This window comes from Epinephelus lanceolatus, chromosome 11 (genome assembly GCF_041903045.1).
Source record: "Epinephelus lanceolatus isolate andai-2023 chromosome 11, ASM4190304v1, whole genome shotgun sequence".
Taxonomy (NCBI): Eukaryota; Metazoa; Chordata; class Actinopteri; order Perciformes; family Serranidae; genus Epinephelus; species Epinephelus lanceolatus.
This window is the reverse complement of record NC_135744.1, coordinates 24,639,698-24,656,914: the sequence shown is the minus strand read 5'-3', so window position 1 is coordinate 24,656,914 and position 17,217 is coordinate 24,639,698. Positions and strand designations below refer to the sequence as shown.

General features: G+C 40.5%; 1 protein-coding gene across 2 annotated transcripts; it reads right to left on the bottom strand.

Moving 5' to 3' along the window:
* Positions 1–1,949: 1,949 nt before the first annotated feature.
* Positions 1,950–16,952, bottom strand: f11r.1 (F11 receptor, tandem duplicate 1). Of its 2 annotated transcripts, XM_078172397.1 has the most exons (10): positions 16,586–16,776; positions 12,320–12,379; positions 10,616–10,732; positions 8,349–8,495; positions 7,966–8,168; positions 7,772–7,874; positions 7,420–7,527; positions 4,875–4,887; positions 4,114–4,174; positions 1,950–2,788 (listed from the first exon to the last, which is right to left on the bottom strand). In XM_078172397.1, the coding sequence occupies exons 1-10, from the start codon at positions 16,632–16,634 to the stop codon at positions 2,753–2,755; spliced, it is 897 nt and encodes a 298-aa protein (XP_078028523.1). In that variant the 5' UTR covers positions 16,635–16,776; the 3' UTR covers positions 1,950–2,752. The 2 variants fall into 2 exon arrangements, with proteins under 2 accessions (XP_078028523.1, XP_078028522.1); XM_078172396.1 differs by lacking the exons at positions 1,950–2,788; positions 4,114–4,174; positions 4,875–4,887 and adding an exon at positions 16,816–16,952 and having other exon boundaries at positions 7,334–7,527; positions 16,586–16,690.
* Between the last annotated feature and the right edge of the window lie 265 nt (positions 16,953–17,217).

Genomic DNA, 17,217 nt, shown 5'->3' with positions numbered 1-17,217 from the left:
CTAGGCACTGTAAAAAAAAAAAGATATCTTACTGAAAAATCACAAGTACTTTCTTTGTAAGCGGACACTTATGAATCTGTAAACCACACTTGACCTCATGTACTGGCACAACTTGGCATTATTCCCTTTCACTGATAACATTGTTGTGAATCATAAAAGCAATCTGATTGTATCACATAGATGAATATTGCTTTCTTGTGTAAACCGAGCAGAGTTAAAAGCATTGCTTGATTATTGTGATTAAAAAAGGTTTACCTGGACCATGAACTGCCCAGCATTAGAACTCAAGTAGACTCTAAAAGGCTGGAAAGGCATGTATGTTTTTATATCTTGATTATTAGAAATACAAAGACATTATCCGTGGCAAGAAATGGATGTTATGGCTGGTTGCAAGGCAAATGTAAAAACCACCTTATTTTCATACTTTGTGTCGTGTTCAGATCAGAGGGATAATGAGGCCATTCACTGGAGCAGTCAAGCTGCTGTGCTCAGTTATATACTTTTGGTTTGGGTGCGTTTGTTTTTCTTTGATCCTTTGTCATGTGATGTTTCATCAAGTACACTAACTGTCAGTCTGCACCTCTATCTCTGTAATTTGCAGCCAGTGAACTTGTCAATAAAATCAACTTGTCAGTTTCCTGCCGCGCCCTCACAAATACAGAAACAGAAGCAGAAGCAGAAAAGATAAGCAGTTTTCTGCTGCTTGACTAATATTCAAAGCTGAGTATTATCTCATTGACACATGACAGCAGACTCTATTTTAAAACATTTATTATCCAATACACAAGGCAATGTTACAATCATCAGCTGAGCTATCAGCTCTATGTTACAAAGGTCAAGCAATGTAAAAAAACGTAGCGTTTCTCAGTGTCAATATTTAACATGATAGATTATATAAAGTCATGTTACATCAAGATGTCTAGCCAACACATCCCCTGAGAATCTGTGGATATCTGTGACAAATGCATGTCACCTTATTGTCTGGAGGTAGACAGAGCTGCTATTAGGACCAGTGTGTCACAACAGTTTAGGTAATGAATCAATATAAGGTTACACAGGATGCCTTTAAAGCGGATCATTTAAAAACCTGTTAAACACACCTTCATTAACTAGCATCACAGCTGACATCTGTTTGCTTTAACTGAAAGTAGAGCAGGGCAATATATCAACATGATATCGATATGATGAGACTATGATACGATATGAAGACTAGATATTTGACTCATGGATTTTGGATATCATGTTGCCTTTTCCTGATCTTTAAGGCTATGTTACAGTAAAGTGATGTAATTTTCTGAGTTTACCAGGCTATAATAGCTGTTCTATTATTTGCCTATACTGACTCAGTCATTATATGCACATTACTGAATATTGACAGAAAAAAATAACATTGTGTGGCTTCAGCAGGGAAAAAGCCACACAATGAGCAAGGTGGAAGCATCTGAATCACAAGCACCATCAGGTGAACTGTGTATTTTCATATACTTACAAGTCCTTGTCTATTCTGTTGAATAATTTATTTGTTATTTTATGTATTTTTTTTATACAGATTTTTTTTAATGAAGCCACATTATTGATGTATGAAATGTTTATCCTTTGTGTCGTGGGTCTTGCACAGGGTGAGTAGGAGGCTGGAGTTGGACTTAAGATGGACTGCTGTTCACTGATTGTTTTGCATGTTGAAAAATAAAAATTGCAAGTCGCAAGTATCGAGATATTTGGTGAAAAATATCATATTTGATCGTCTCCATGTTGCCCAGCCCTAACAGGAAGTGTACTTAACTGTCCATCTGCACCCTGTAAAATACCAATTAGCTTCATGTAGTTTACACACTTGTGTATCAGAGACAACACCGCCAGACAAATATAATAAAAGTTCAACTAGACATTACACGCTAAAGAAAAGGTGCACTTCAAATGTTATTGTCATTCAAGCAGTAGTAGCAGAGTTTCTAGTTGATGTGAGGAAGCACAGCGATAACTGATTTTATTTTTGTTCTAAATTACAAACGTAAAGACAGTGTTATTTACATGAAAAGCAAACTTAAACATTAAGAGAAAAGATTATTATACATCACAGCAGTTTTGTGGTTTGTTGAAAAGGAAAAACAACTCTCAGAGACAATCTATGATCCATCTATGATGCACAAGCTCCTTCAGTGGCTTTGCTCAGATACACAGACTGACTGATGAGTCGCACAGCAGCAAATTAAGATGGTGGGTCAGAAAATGTAATAAAAATGTGTCTGTAAAAGAAGTTTTATCAAGCTTTAGCTTATTCGTGTCCATTTTCCTTACATTTTCCTTTTCCTTGTTACCACTACTGGGAGTATGTGTATTCCATTTGATTTGATATGTTCACATTCAGATGCATCATTTAAACAGTGGGAGGCACAGAAAATCAGGAGCACACAAAAACACAAACTCCAAACATAGATCAAAAAATGTCCGTGACTAAAATGCATCACTGGTAGCCACAGCTCCTTCTATTATCATAACCTATCAACGTATCAAAGAGGACACATCACTTGTATGTGGTCAGTTATTTTCTTATGACATTGGTGCATCTGAGACACTAAAGTAGACAGGCTGGGTCAACTCACACAATCACACTGGCTTATAAAAACTGCAACTTCGGAGCACAAACAAAAAAAACAAAAAAAAAAAAAAAGTCACTAAAAACTTTGGGAAATCCCACGCTGAGAGTCATTTAAAACCAAGGTGCTCTCCTGTCTTGATTGTTTACTGCAGACTATACCACGAATGATGACTTCTGTTTGAATTCCCCCTGAAATAAATAATATCAAACATCAGAACATTTTTCCGACAGCACCTAGTATGTCAAACACTGAACTGAAAACTATGAATTATCCTTAAAGGGACAGTTCAGTTTAATTGAAGTGGGGTTGTATGCGGTGCTTATCCTCAGACGGTCGGCACGCCCCCAGTTTTGAGAAGCAGGCTGGAGTCTGGCATAGAAGCTAAGCAACCTACTGCTGTGGTCAGCAACAAAATGTATTTTAGCCATCTAAAAAAAGTCCCATCTAAAAATATCAACATCAGTTTAAGTGTGTGATATAGAGAATATTTTCACTTCCTCATCTCAATGTCAGTTAGGGCTGCCACGATTAGTCGACTAATCGATGACTAATCGACTATTAAAATAATCGGTGACTATTTTAGTAGTTGACTAATCGGTTTGAGTCATTTTTCATAGAAAAGCACTATAAAAGTACCCCAAAATATTCTTACTGCAGCTTCTTACGTTCAGATATTGGCAGCTTTACACACTCTCCCATGACAGTGAACTAAAACCCTTTGGCGTGAGTATGAAACAAGACATTAGATGACATAATTTTGGGGTTTGGGCGAGACAGACCGTCATTTTTCAACATTTTAACACATTTTTTGATGAAATGATTAGTCGACTAATTGAAGAAATAATCGACAGATGAGTCGACAATTAAAATAATCGTTAGTGGCAGCCCTAATGTCAGTCATTGATTTCCTGGAGAAAATGAAGCTGTTCCATCGCTCTCTTCAAAGCCAGACTCCATTGAGAAAAACAGTGATTTAATATTGCTGATCACAGGAGCTGCTGGTCTACTGCTGCCTCGTTCAGTTAGTTAGTCTGTGTTACTGTGTGAATCTGCCATTTAAAAGGGTTAGTTCAGCTTCACCAAAGTCACACAATAACACAAACTAACTAACTGAACAAGGCAGCGGTAGACCAGCAGCTCCTGTGTTTAGCAATGTTAAATCACTGTTTTTCTCAATGGAGTCTGGTGGTTTTGACGAGAGCGTAGATGGGGAACTGAAGTCGTTAATGGTTTCCCCATTGGAACAGGCTGTCTGAAGGAAAGGTAAAGCGGTGAAAATACTCTCAATATAGCGTACAATTAAACTGTTACACGTTTTGTTGCTGACCCCCATCCCCAACAGTACATTGCTTAGCTTCCATGTCAGACTCCAGCCTGCTTCTCCAAACTGGGGTCATGCTGACTGACATCTACTGTATGTAAGAACGCCATCCAAAAAACTCAACTATCCCTTTAACAGATATACCTGACTGTCACATAAATCTCGTGGTATGACAACAACGCTCATACTCACATCATCGTCATCACCACCATACACTGATGTGGGCTGGTAGACCACGCTGGGCTTCGGTTTGCTGCGGGAAGAATGAAAAGAACATGTTGAGCTTGTCACAGATACCCCTTTTTCCACCAACACTGAACAAGTTCTGCTCTGGTTCCTGCGCCTAATTATGAACCGTTCGGAGCATTTCGACCAAAAATAGATTGTTTCACAACCCGAAAAGTTGGTCCCCAGCTAGAACCAAAAAATAGGTTTTCTTTCACCTTAAGTGAAAACTGTGACAACATCAGTCAGTGTGTCATATTATACAGGTTGGGAAAAGAATGGAGTCTTGCATGTAATAGTCTCCTGCATAATGCTTGTTTTTTGGATAAAAACAAATATCTGTAATAACAGAGCAAAAGCCTGCAGGTAATCAGTGTGCTCAGCAACGTTGCTACAACTCTTTACTTCTGTTGAGCATTATGAAACACCTTCCGCTGATGACGCATCCTTTATTACAATGGCTCGACTCAAAACTGGTGGAAACCTGGGCTGGTTCAATAGATAGCACCAAGGTCTAAGAATCCTGAACAGAACCAGTTCGAGAACCAGAGCATATCTGGTGGAAAAGGGGAAGAGAGGTAAGAGAGAGCCGACCAATTTACACATGTAATCTGAAGGAAACCTGCATTTCACTGAGTAAAAAGTGTAAAGTCAGTCTGAAGCCGCAAACCCATGTGGATTATCTGCTAAAGCCCATTTCAAAGTATAGAAAAAGAAAATCCTCTTACCTTTCTGTCTTCTCTGTAAAGGGAAGAAATGAAACAGCGTCAGTAGGATAAAGCATGTGGTACATGTAACAAATATGCAAATGACATGCAAAAGTCTGCTTTTTCTGTTGGAGCTGACAGACGATATTGTCTATCAGTCAGAACACTAGATCTTACGCCTTCACAAACCAGTCAAGTCGCAGTTACAGTTTACATCTATGTCTGTCTAGACTCAATGTTTCAGATATGGATGTTGATGCAAAGAAGCTACATATTCTAAGACATGGACCCAACAAACACCCAAGATTAGTGTCACCAATTCAGTATCTGACGAAATGCCTCCCCTTCTGTTCCTGAGTTATGACGTTCAGTAATGAACAGAAAAGTGTTTTTGCAGAACATCATGATGCCATAGTACAGCTGAGCTTTGACCTTTTGGATATAAAATGTCATCACGTCATCATTTTATCCTATGAGACATTTGCATTAAATTTTGTCATAAATGGAGCAATGCCTGTGAGCTACTACAGGCAGTCAACTCCAGCTGCACTGATTTATACCCAAGTCATACATCACTCTCCATATGTCATCTACAGAATACACCCTCCCAATTTGGTAGCCTACTTAAGCTGCAAAATCTTCCCAGCTCTCCCTGTGCCTTGTCAATGATACTGCTGCCCTGCATCAGTATGGCTGCTAGGGCTGGGCGACGAAAATTGATATTTCAGTATTTTCAGGCTGACTGGTGATACACGATATATATCTTGGTATTTTCTACAAAATGGGTGACATGTTCAGCTGCAAGTCAGAGCCACATTTGGGATGTCACAAGCACTTTTGTGAAAACAGACTCTCTCTGTACAGCTGCACAACATGTGAATGAAAATTTAGGGCTGTACATTATCTTTTTGCACATTAACACTGGAGCTACAGAGGTTTAAAGGTTTGCAGCACAGGACACAAAACTAGAACATGACTATAAAAGAATCAAGTAGGCCGAAATCCATTGTAGTATGAAACAACTAAAAATCTTAGGGGGTTAAAAAGTCATTTTCCATCTGTTGGCCTTTCAAATGAAACTAGTGCTGGAAAATAATTTAAAGATTTTTATCTATTTAGGCTATTAATCTTATTTCTGCACAGAGCATCAACAGAGAGGCCGAGGGAGGGAAGGAGACAGAGACACTTTGCGTTATACAGTATATGTCTTGCTGTATATGAAATGTCTGTGTTGTCGCAGCAATTTTTAAACAGATCTGTCGCCGGCATCCATATCACACAATAGACTACAACTATCAAGAAGAATGGCAATGCACTATAATCCACATCACACACAAACTAGCAGCATAGCGCTGGATTGCATGTGTGTGCATGTGGTAATTTCATCTCAGAGACTGATTTAGCGTAGCACGTACAACATATAGACTGATGTCTCACTGTAGACTAATTAACAGACAGATTAAACAGAGGAGCAGCTCTGTGTCACTCTATGTTCAGCTGTTAAAATAAAAATTTAAAACGTGAGTTGTCGAACTGAATTAGCATATAAATTCTTGACTTATGGCCCAAACCTTGTTTTTGAGCTTACAGTGACCTTTAAACTTCGACCACCAGAACTGAATCAGTTTATCCTTGAGTCCAAATGGATGTTTGTGGTAGGGATGCACTGAAATGAAAATTTGTGGCTGAAGCCGAAGCCGAATAATATTAAACGCTTGGCCGAATACCGAGTACCAAATACCGAATATTGTTGTTTAGTTTTTCACTAGTTTTTGCAGATGAACCCCCTCCAGATTAGTGTTGTCACGGTACCAAAATTGGATCCCACTGTACGATACCAATGAAAATATCATGGTTCTGAGTAGTATCACGATACCACAGCGAAAATGAGGCAGATATGCCTTTTGTCAATTATAAAAAGATAAATCACTTTTCTATAGTACATCAATGATATTTCAATGGAATAAATTACTTATTGACTTATTCATACTTCAAAAACAGCATCAATGAGTGATTAACATAGGGGGGATCAAAATAAAATAAATAACTAAAATAAAAATCAAGCAAAAATCAACCAGCCACCCTCCTCCCCTGACAAGTCCCTTCATAAGTAATGAACAGTCCCTAAAGTGCGGTGAGGTTTGTGGGCCGTGCACGGCTCGTTTCTCCTCTGACACATCACATACCTGTGTTCAGCTGGCTCGGCTGTTTAGGTACTTTTGGGCAGTTGTGATGCCAAGAAGAGGATATTATTGGAACCGACTCCTCGTCGCCGGTAAGCCGATGAATATGAATATATTCGGTTACAGAATATTCGGTGCATCCCTAGTTTGTGGCAACTCCGAAGAAAGTCTCTCAAAGTGTTCTTGAAATATCGCATTCACGAGAATGGGACAGATATATGGACTGACAACCCGAAAACATAATGACTCCGGCAACAGCTATCACCGGCACTGAGACATAAATGGCTGAATAATCTGAGATTTCTGGTGCTGTCAACACTGAATATCAGACTGTGGATTATCACAATAATTGCTATGACTATGATATAAGGGAGAAAACTCACTGGGCAGGTATCCTTTCTTGTGGGCATACCAAATGCCAAATCCCAGCAAGGCCAGTAGCAGCAGAGCAACTATTACCCCAGCGACAATTCCTCCAGTGTTCAGGTCACCTGGAAGAAAACATCACATTTTGAGATTCATTAGCTGAATAACAAAGACTGCAGTGTGATAACAACTGAAAATGAAACTGTAAAATTGAAAATGAAGATGTATGTATCTTAATGTTTGTACTGCAGTTTGTATTGGTTCCTTCAATGCGGCCAAACCTGTTGACTACCCTTTAAGAGCTGGCATGCAGCAAACCACACCAGCTGAAACTAGTTTCAATATTACTACAGTGAGAGGAGTACTTACGAACTTCCATTTTCACAGCTCTACAGCGCTGTGGAGGACCAGCGTCGTTGAAAGCCTCACAGCTGTACTGACCGGAGTCCGCTTTGGATGCAGCAGGAAACTCCTGAACAGGCAGACGAGGTATATGTTTAATTTGAAAGTCCACTGACAACTGTCACAGTTCGAATGGTGCAAAGTAATAGGTTGTGGCTCACCAGGTTGCCATTGTCTGCATTTAGCTTGTAGGTGGCATTTCTGAAGGCGGCAATCTTGCTTGGTTCAGGAGGCAGAAGGATGTTGTTTTTGAACCACCTGTATTTGGGTGAAGGTGAGCCATCGTTGTCGTGGCAGGACAACAGGGCTGACTTGCCCGTCGTCACCGAGGAAGGGATCCTACACAGGGGCTGAGACGGAGGCACTGCGGGACATAACATTCACTTTCATTCTCAACATGTGCAGGAATACACAACTTCCACTGCAGCACATAAACTTCAGACAAATAAGTAGTAGTAGAGTCATTTTATGGCAGGCATGAGAGTCATGGTGGATTATACTTGAAGAGATGTGTTTGCAGAGTGTAATTATAAAGGATCCTCACCCAGAACAGTCAGCGTCACTCTGACTTCCCCAAACTGGCCGCTGCTGCTGCCGGACACCTCACAGTCGTACACTCCATTATCCTTGCGGGTCACTTTGGTGAATCTCAGATTATCACCGTACATTGTCACTCGGTTGGCGTACGGCGCTGTGAAAAAGTGGCAGCATTACATAACAGACTCAAAAGCATTCAGAGCACATACCTCTGCTAAAGCTGCCCAGTCCTCTGAATTTGTTCTCTAGTAACAAAAAATGTTTGGAGACTCTGAATGTGAATCTGGATCTGTATCACAGTGTGACAGATGATCATCACATATGGAGCTACAGTAGGGTGAAGCTAGAGTGGGGTGATATGGAGAAAATCAAATAATACAATAATACAATATTTTTAACCAAATTCAACGATATTGAAGATATTGTAGGATTGATCTAGCTGATCACTAGTGGTTAAGACTACTGCGTTTGATGCGGAAGATCAGGGGTCTGATCCCAGGTAGGGCAACACATATCCAGTGCGGACCCTTGGGCAAGGTTCTTAAAGCCACAGTGTGTAGGAATTTCTCCCATCTAACATTGAAATCATATACTGTATTCAAACAGATAGCGCACTCTAGCGCCTCACTGTTTCAAACACGTATTGCAACAACTGTAGCCGCTGTGTACCAAAAAGCTATGATAACACTGATGAAACCATGTCATCCGATACTACATGGAGTATTCATTCAGGCTCCTACACAGACACACGCGACGCGAGTTGACAAACCCCCTCCTCACCATGCTGGCTGTGTTTACAACGTAGGACTGTTGGGGCGGATGTAAATTGAAACAAACCAATCACGTCTTGTCCTTTGACAATTGACAAGTGGCTCAACCTCACACACCTCATCCCTCTCCTCGCATTACTGTGCCGCTAACAGCTGTTAGTGGCCAGCGGCACTACTGCCGCATAACAAAGTCCCACTCTTTGAGCATAATGCAGGACCATGTATTATGCAGCATCACGGGAGAGGGAATCCTCGTCGCCAAGAAAGTGCAAAAGGGAATCAAAAAGGCAGCATGACCGGTAAATTAAAAAAACAAGGGTCAGCATTGGGGTAGCCTTTCCCAGGTGGAGAGAGCTGCTGAAGGAGAAAGGTAATACAATCACAGGCCAGCACTAACAGCAGCTAACAGCGGCGCAGTGATGCGAGGAGCGGGATGAGGCTGTTAGCAACTGGCCGCTAACAGCGGCTAACAGCCAACAGCGGCGCTGGCCTGTGATTGCATTACCATTCTCCTTCAGCAGCTCTCTCTACCTGGGAAAGGCTACCCCGATGTGGGCCTTCGTTTTTTTTAATTCGCCGGTCACGCTGCGTTTTCTATTCCATTTTGCACTTTCTTGGCGACAAGGATTCTGTCTCTCATGATGCTGCATATGCATGATCCTGCATTATGCTCAAAGAGTGGGACTTTGTTTCAAATTTGCCAGGGTAGTAGCGAAGCACCTCTTGCTCCTCTCATTCGGCTCCTCAGTCACGCAGTGCTGGCCTGGCTCTCAACAAAAACGCCAAAGGCGGTGCTGTATGTCCCTTGCTGGCAGGTGTATTCTCAAGATGGCGAAACGTAATGGAACCCCACAGACGACTTACCCGCACAATGTACAAACAAATCCGAAATTCTCCTTTTACGAGAATAAGTCAGATTATTGGTGGAGGTAATAGTACACCAGTGATGACATATTTATGAATGCAGACATCAATTTTTGCCAATAAACAACTGAAAATGTTACACAATGTCCCTTTAATGCTGCTAGCCTTCTTCAGGATGAGTGAAGCCGCAAATGCAAGAGTCATACTGGCTTAGACATTGCGAAGGTATATAAAAATAAATTCTGGCCCTTGGACAAATGTAGTTAATGACCCCTGTCATACAGTATAGGACACAAGAACAAGAACAAAAATGGCACACAAATTTTAGAAAAGATAACCTTTCTTAAGACTGGTTGAAACAATAAATCATACAGGGTACAACTCCACTGAAATACAATCCCGTCAGCTACTTCAATGTGTGCATTGCAATTTAGTCCGTTTTTGCCTCTTCTTACACTGTAGGCTGCCATGGAAATGTCCACCAAATTTCATTAAAATATTTTAATGTAGTTTTTTGAGATATAACTTTAACCAACAGAGAGACAGACGCAGGATCAAAGACTTCCTTGGTGAGAAAAAAAAACGCATTTGTCAACATGCTACAAAAAGACACAGTCGCAGAGATTGTTAATGTACTTACATGTTAGTTTTCCATTAAAGACCACGTACGCCTGTGAGCCTTTTGGGTCCTTAAATTTCCACTCAACTCTGGGATTGGAACCAAAGTCTGCTGAATGAGAGCACGTGAGGTCGGCTCCTGAAATAACAGAGTTCACAATTACACTTATGTTACACAAAATAAAAAGGTATTATCAAAATATATACAGTTCTTTTTTTTTTTTTTTTAGATATTTTTTGGGGCATTTTTTGCCTTTAATGGACAGGACAGTTAAGTGTGAAGGGGGGAGAGAGAGGGAGAGACATGCAGCAAAGGGCCACAGGCTGGACTCGAACCCGGGCCGCTGCAGCAACAGCCTTGTACATGGGGCGCCTGCTCTCCCACTCAGCCACCAATGCCCCAAATATATACAGTTCTGAAATTATTAGTCCAGTTCTGCATGAGTTCTGCATGATCTTGAAGATTGAAAAAAAAAAAATTGAACTCCCTCAGGCCGTTTCAGTGACCAGACCTTCATCAGGCATCAGGGTTTGCCTGATGAAGGTCTGGTCACTGAAATGCTGCAGCATTAAAATAATTATTTTTGCAAGTTAGACAGTGTGCAGGAGTCTTTTCTACAAGTTTTATTCTTCACATCTGTCTCCTGTGCATCTGTTTGGAAATAGATGTCTGAAATATTCTTTTGTTTTGAGGAAAATCTGCCGTGAATCGGGCATTTTAGGACACAACAATCACCCTTAAAAAAAGCCTGCAAAATTCTCAAGGGGGTTGCTAAGCGACAAGGATATCCGTCAGCATTTTTAAGTCCTTTGCAAACTTCCCAACAGGAACATTCAACCACGCAAATTTATAACTAAATATGGAGACTTATGGAAAATGATCACAGGATATTTGACACAAGCTTTCGTCACGTTAAACTTAACAAAAAGGAGATGCAAGAAACTGGTGGAGAATATGCAGCACCAAATACAGTACAACACCAGGAATGACCTTTTTTTTTGCAGGCCGAGACTTTGATTCCCTCATCAAAAGCCTATGGGATTTTTCCATTGGGTTTTGGATTATTGCAGAAATGAAACTTTGTGACAAACAAACATTCATGATACTTTCACTTCTTTTTAACAAGATAATCTCCGGAAATAAACACCACTGTCATGATTACTGAAGTCTAAATGCAATCGCCAGAAGTAAATAGCTAACGTTAGGCTATAAACAAACTACACTACAGTCGCATGACATAACGTCACCAACATAACAAGACTGGAAAGCCGTTTTTAAAGACAAATAAAAGCTTTAAAATTAGGTATTTACTGACATATTTTATGTCAAAGAAAAAAACTTTTAATTCTCTTAAAAAAAAAAGCACTGACTCTGAGGGAACCACGAGTGCAAAAATGCTAAATCATTTACAGGTTTTAAGACTCATTACTGGGGCACTCTATACAATATAACCAGCTCCGCACAGTCTAACCTTGTTTAACTCTTCATCAAAAATGCACTACAGCGAGATGATGATATCTTCTGCACAGCGAGAATGTAAGACCGTGAGCAGGATTCCTGCACGGCAAATAGTCTCATATTGAGAAACGAAACAAAGCCAACCTTCCCATATTTGCTCCTTAGAACAGAATGAAAGGAAAAGTGGAAGCACAATCACTCTGGGACATATAATTTAGGCTTACAAAAGCTCAGCTGCGTTCTTTTCTTTTTAATTTCAGGACTCACCTTCATTCTCTTTCACTCGCACATTTTTGTTGTTGCTGGTGACTGTATAGCCACTCACACCTGGACAAACAAAGATTGAAATAAAACACATCATTAGACTTTGAAGTTTGATAACATGCTGTCACTATAACACATCACTGTAATTTGCAATGGTGAACAGATATTACAGTAGGCTATACAAACATTTTACACATTAAAAGGTTAGTTTAATTACGGATTCAGTCATTGGGTTTGCGTGGGATGTAATATTGCCTCTAAAGCCTGGCGTAACACACATTTATCAGCACCGTTTTAAAATGGGGGTGCTGAGTCTAAATTCTCACTTCCTTTAAGTACAGGTTTTGCCTTTAGTCTTGATGGATGTGATTATTAAGTCAGTGACTGCAGACACTTCTCTGTAGGTTTTAGCATCCATCCAAAGCAGACCTTCATGCTGTTCTTACTCTGAGCTCTCACTAACATTGTAAAATTTAACATTTATAATTCATGACATGACATAAGATTAAAGATGCACAAGCATTCCACAAGTGGGAAAACTGCGGTCTATCAGGAATTTAAGGCTCGGAATATGAACAGCTGGAGGCCTGTATTTTTGATCTCCCTCACATGAGTTTAAGGCTGCGTGAGATAAAAGCACTTTGTGTTGTAATATTCACAAGAAGCTGCAGCGGACACAAAGACTGAGGATGATTTAGATTAGCATCAATTCTAAAATAATTTTTTCATCTGAGAATAACTTCCGAGATCAGAGCTCAGCTTGTTCTGCTTTGAAAAGTGGAGTCATGTACACCCGTCGACTACATGGAAGACAGGTTTGGGTCAGAGGATGACTGACAGGAGAAAGACGTGTTTATCAGGTATCAAAATTCTCTTTTCTTTTTTGTTTTCTGTTTTGGTTCTTTGTTGTTTTTAACCTCTGTGAGGCACTTTGTGTTACTGTCGTATGAAAGTGCCATATAAATAAAGTTGATTTGATTTAACTTTGCTAAAGGCAAAGGCTTCAGGGGGTTAATGGAATATTTTGAGCCTGAACACACCGTGCCGAGACCTTTTTTAGACAAGTCGACTAGTCTTAATTAAAATTTTTGTTTAGTCGACAGGAAAATTAGTCGCCAGGAACATCCCTACTTAGAAATGACGCAAAATACAACTAAAAAAAAAAAACACTGGTTCTGTGTCCAAAAACACTGGTAGAAATGCTGCGAAGGGTCAGCAGGTGTTGTTGTTTGTTGGTGTTGAACAGTGGTCTGCAGTTTGGCAGCCATCTTGAATAGGAGTCTAAACTAAATACCTCAATGAAACAACTAAACATTTCAGTTTTGAACTAAGTAAAGTAAGCAAGTTGTCAATGAGAACATGCAAAGACAGCTTATATGAATTTATGAGGACCAAACAATTAATGAATTAATATCTAAATAATAGTAGCTGCAGCCCTATAACCAAGATTTGTTAACACAATCTAACTGTGATGGGCTCTGTGAGGTTTAAATGATGTCACACACTCAAAGCTCAGATGCTGACAGTATGACATTATGATACAGATCACACCCCTTGTCAAACGCTCAGAGTGTGCCCATAAGCCTTCAGGGTGTGGACAAAAAAAGAAGAAGCAGAAGAAGAAGTGGCTCATTCCTGTCTGCTGAGCCAGAACACTTCCGGTGAAACTGTCAACAGTGGCTGAAACTGTGTCTTTTCAGGAACAGCGGTGCAGTTACAACAGACACACAGACAGGCCACTAAATTATTGATGTACGCAGACACAGGCCTGTCTGTCACATAATATACGCATTTATTGCACAACTTTACATAACATTACACCACACTGCCATTACTTTAAGTGTTGGGAATTACACGATTTAACTGCCGCCTTGTTGTGTAAGCTCCAACTACAGGGAGCAGCAGCAGGAGCCAGTTAATCATTAGCTGTGTGCTAAGTCATTCATTGTACACATCCCTGAATTTCCAAGATTTAAAATATACAAATAGCAAGACTTTATATCAATGTGTGTGCCAATAGAAAACTCATACTGTTAATTACAAATTACAAATGGAGTTTCTGTTGTAGCTACTTAAATGACAGTCGGACGTCATCGACACCCTGCAGATGTTTCTCACAGGCAGTCTCAGCTGAGATAAGGAAGCACAGTCACGGTTTTGGTGTGGAGATAAGCCTCCAGTGTAAAATGAAACCCGAGCACTCCATGGCTTCTTTTGTTTGCATACTGTGCTGGTTTCATGGTTGTGTGAAAAGTGTCCTTCAAAGTGAAGTACTGGGAGTACATGCTGGAAACTGAGTTTAAAGCCAGGCAGTACATTTCTCTGCTCAGTGCAACAAGTTTGAAGTGTTGTACAGGGTCTGTTTAGTACAGTAAACTGTGCTACATGTGCTGTTGAGACAAACAGTAGCCAGCCTGGAAAGCATCTGGAAGACTACTTTTTCAAAAAACACTAGGCCAAACTAGTCAAACTACTCTGCCTTGTGGTGTACAAGCAAAGTCCTGTGATGTCACATGCATGACGTTGTGGTTGAGAAGCATTTGCGTTAGCACAGAGTTAACAAATTATACTGTAGATTTCACGATGCACATGAAAATCCACAGATGCAAGTCAAGGTTGTAAATGTAATGCTGCAAGTTTATAGTTATGACATCAGTTTGAACTGTGTGATACTTTAAAATACACTGTTATAAATAACCAGGGCATAATCTGAGGTTACTAACTGACAATTACAGATCACCCACCCACAAATAAATCCAAATACCTTCATCATATGATGAGTGGCAGCTGGATTTGTGAACACAAGTATCTCACAAATCCATAGAGAGTATAAGTTAATTTAGACAAATATTTATAGAGTGTGAGTGGAAAGCTGTAAAACTGGGCTGTGTTCACACACTGATGTATGATTGCTTTCTTAATAGGATGCAGTGGAAATCAACTCCTGTGAGGCCTTGGGGAGGCAGGAGCTCAGTCCATTGGAAGAGTTGGCAATAGGGCTGGGCAATTAATCAAAAATTAATCGAAACCGATATTCAGAACTTCTAACCAAGAACTCAAACACTGAGCCAACTGGGCAACTTGAGAGAGAGAAATGCCATGTCTGTTGTTTGGACACATTTGGGCTTTCGTAAAGACGACACAGAGCAGAAAGAAATCAAATGTAAACACTGCGGAAAAGCTGTTTCAGTGACCAAAAGTAATACCACCAATCTGTTTCAGCACCTGGAGCACTATCACGTTACCGAATATGAACAGTGAACGGCTCAAAAAAGAAAGATGGACAAACACCAAGCGACAAACACCTCCACAAAGCAGCTCTCGATAACACAAGCATTTACAGAGGCTACACAATATGTTCATCTGTGTGTGTTTCATTCAATTATTTTAAAATCACAAAGATACACACTCTTTCATTAGAAAAAAACATCCCAGATTTAACAGTTGAGCATATTTAAAGTACAAATCTTGTCAGTGAACTATGAGGGCAAAAACAAACACAAAATAACCGTTCATTAATTGTAATCGAGGTAAAATGTTCCGTTAATCGTGATACTGATTTGGGGTCATATCGTCCAGCCGTGGTTGCCGATTAAAGTCCCTGTCAAGATCAAATATGGAGTGTGGACTAGTAGCTGAAGAGGTGCCGGTTCACCTCCTGAGCACTGCGGATGTGTCTTTGAGCAAGACACCGAACCCCAAAATGCTTGTGGCGTTTGTCCATGGGCAGCCCCCTCCCTCTGACATCTCTCCATTTAATGTATGTAAGTCCTGCTTGTGCATGTGTTTGTATTATGAGCCTGTGTGTGTTTGACAACAGAGTGAAAATCTGAATTTCCCCTCAGGGATCTAAGAGGAACATCTTCTTCTTCTTGAGTTTATTGATCTAACCTCACTGGACCCTCAGGGCGAAGCACATTTTCTGCTGTCATTTAAGTTTAACTAGACATTACAGAAAAAGTTTTAAATATCCTACAACTTGTACACTGCAAAATGAATCATATGTTATGGTCTCCGACGTCAGCTTGACCTGCTCCTGCTCCTGAGCTGACACAAACAGGCCTACGCTGTGTTTCCTGGACCAGGCCTGAGGCTCGTTTGAGGACGATGAGCACCAACAACAGCCAAAACACTTTATTTAATATTTAGGGTCAAAATTGTTACTGATATTGCAGCTGTTGTTGAGTTAAACTGTGCAACAAGAAAGATTTGAACGCGTTGACTGTCCTCAAAAAAAGAAAGAAAAAGCAAATGCCTAAAATCACTCACCTGTCGCTGCGATGAACAAAGCCACCGAAACCAGCCCGCTGACAAACATGTCGACCAGTGTGGTCCTCCTCTGCTTCACCACGGAGTCCCTTCTTCACAATACTCCTGGAAAATTCACAAAAAGTGCGTAAAAATCTTCCTCACGTCGAGTAAACACCCAGGTGCGTATATTTCTCGACTGTGAATTCACTGTATCGACTTTTTAATGTGCAGAAACCGTCTGCTCCCACCTGAGGAGTCCGCCCAGGTGACAACAAGCTCGGTAACTTCTGGTAACAGGATCCTCTCAGGTGGCTGTGTGGGTGACGACAGAGAGGAGGAACAGGTCTGACCGGAGCAGAGCTGTTACACAGCATATTTACATGCAGAGAAAACAGAGGCAGGCCGGTCGCTTATTAGCCAGGCAATATTTACATGAACACAGGAGAGATTAGGGTCAGGTCTTTGAACCCCTCCACCACTGTGACACAGATTGTTACATCCGTGTGTTTAATCTGCTTCACTTCCTTCTTAAGGCTGGGTAAGGGTTTATTTTTCATGATGATGCAGAAATAAATTATTTCTAACCTGTGCACTCCACATACACTGCTTATTATTGGCACCACAGCAGAAGTTAATCTGCCATGCATGCA

What these genes read in the sequence shown, in the direction of transcription:
- f11r.1 (XM_078172397.1), bottom strand. Translation starts at nt 16,634, where the DNA reads ATGTTTGTCAGCGGGCTGGTTTCGGTGGCTTTGTTCATCGCAGCGACA. An exon ending in AGTGACGCTGACTGTTCTGG is followed by an intron (nt 8,169 to 8,348) that starts GTGAGGATCCTT and finishes TATGTCCCGCAG; the next exon opens with TGCCTCCGTCTCAGCCCCTG. An exon ending in AGCTGTGAAAATGGAAGTTC is followed by an intron (nt 7,528 to 7,771) that starts GTAAGTACTCCT and finishes GTTTTCTTCCAG; the next exon opens with GTGACCTGAACACTGGAGGA.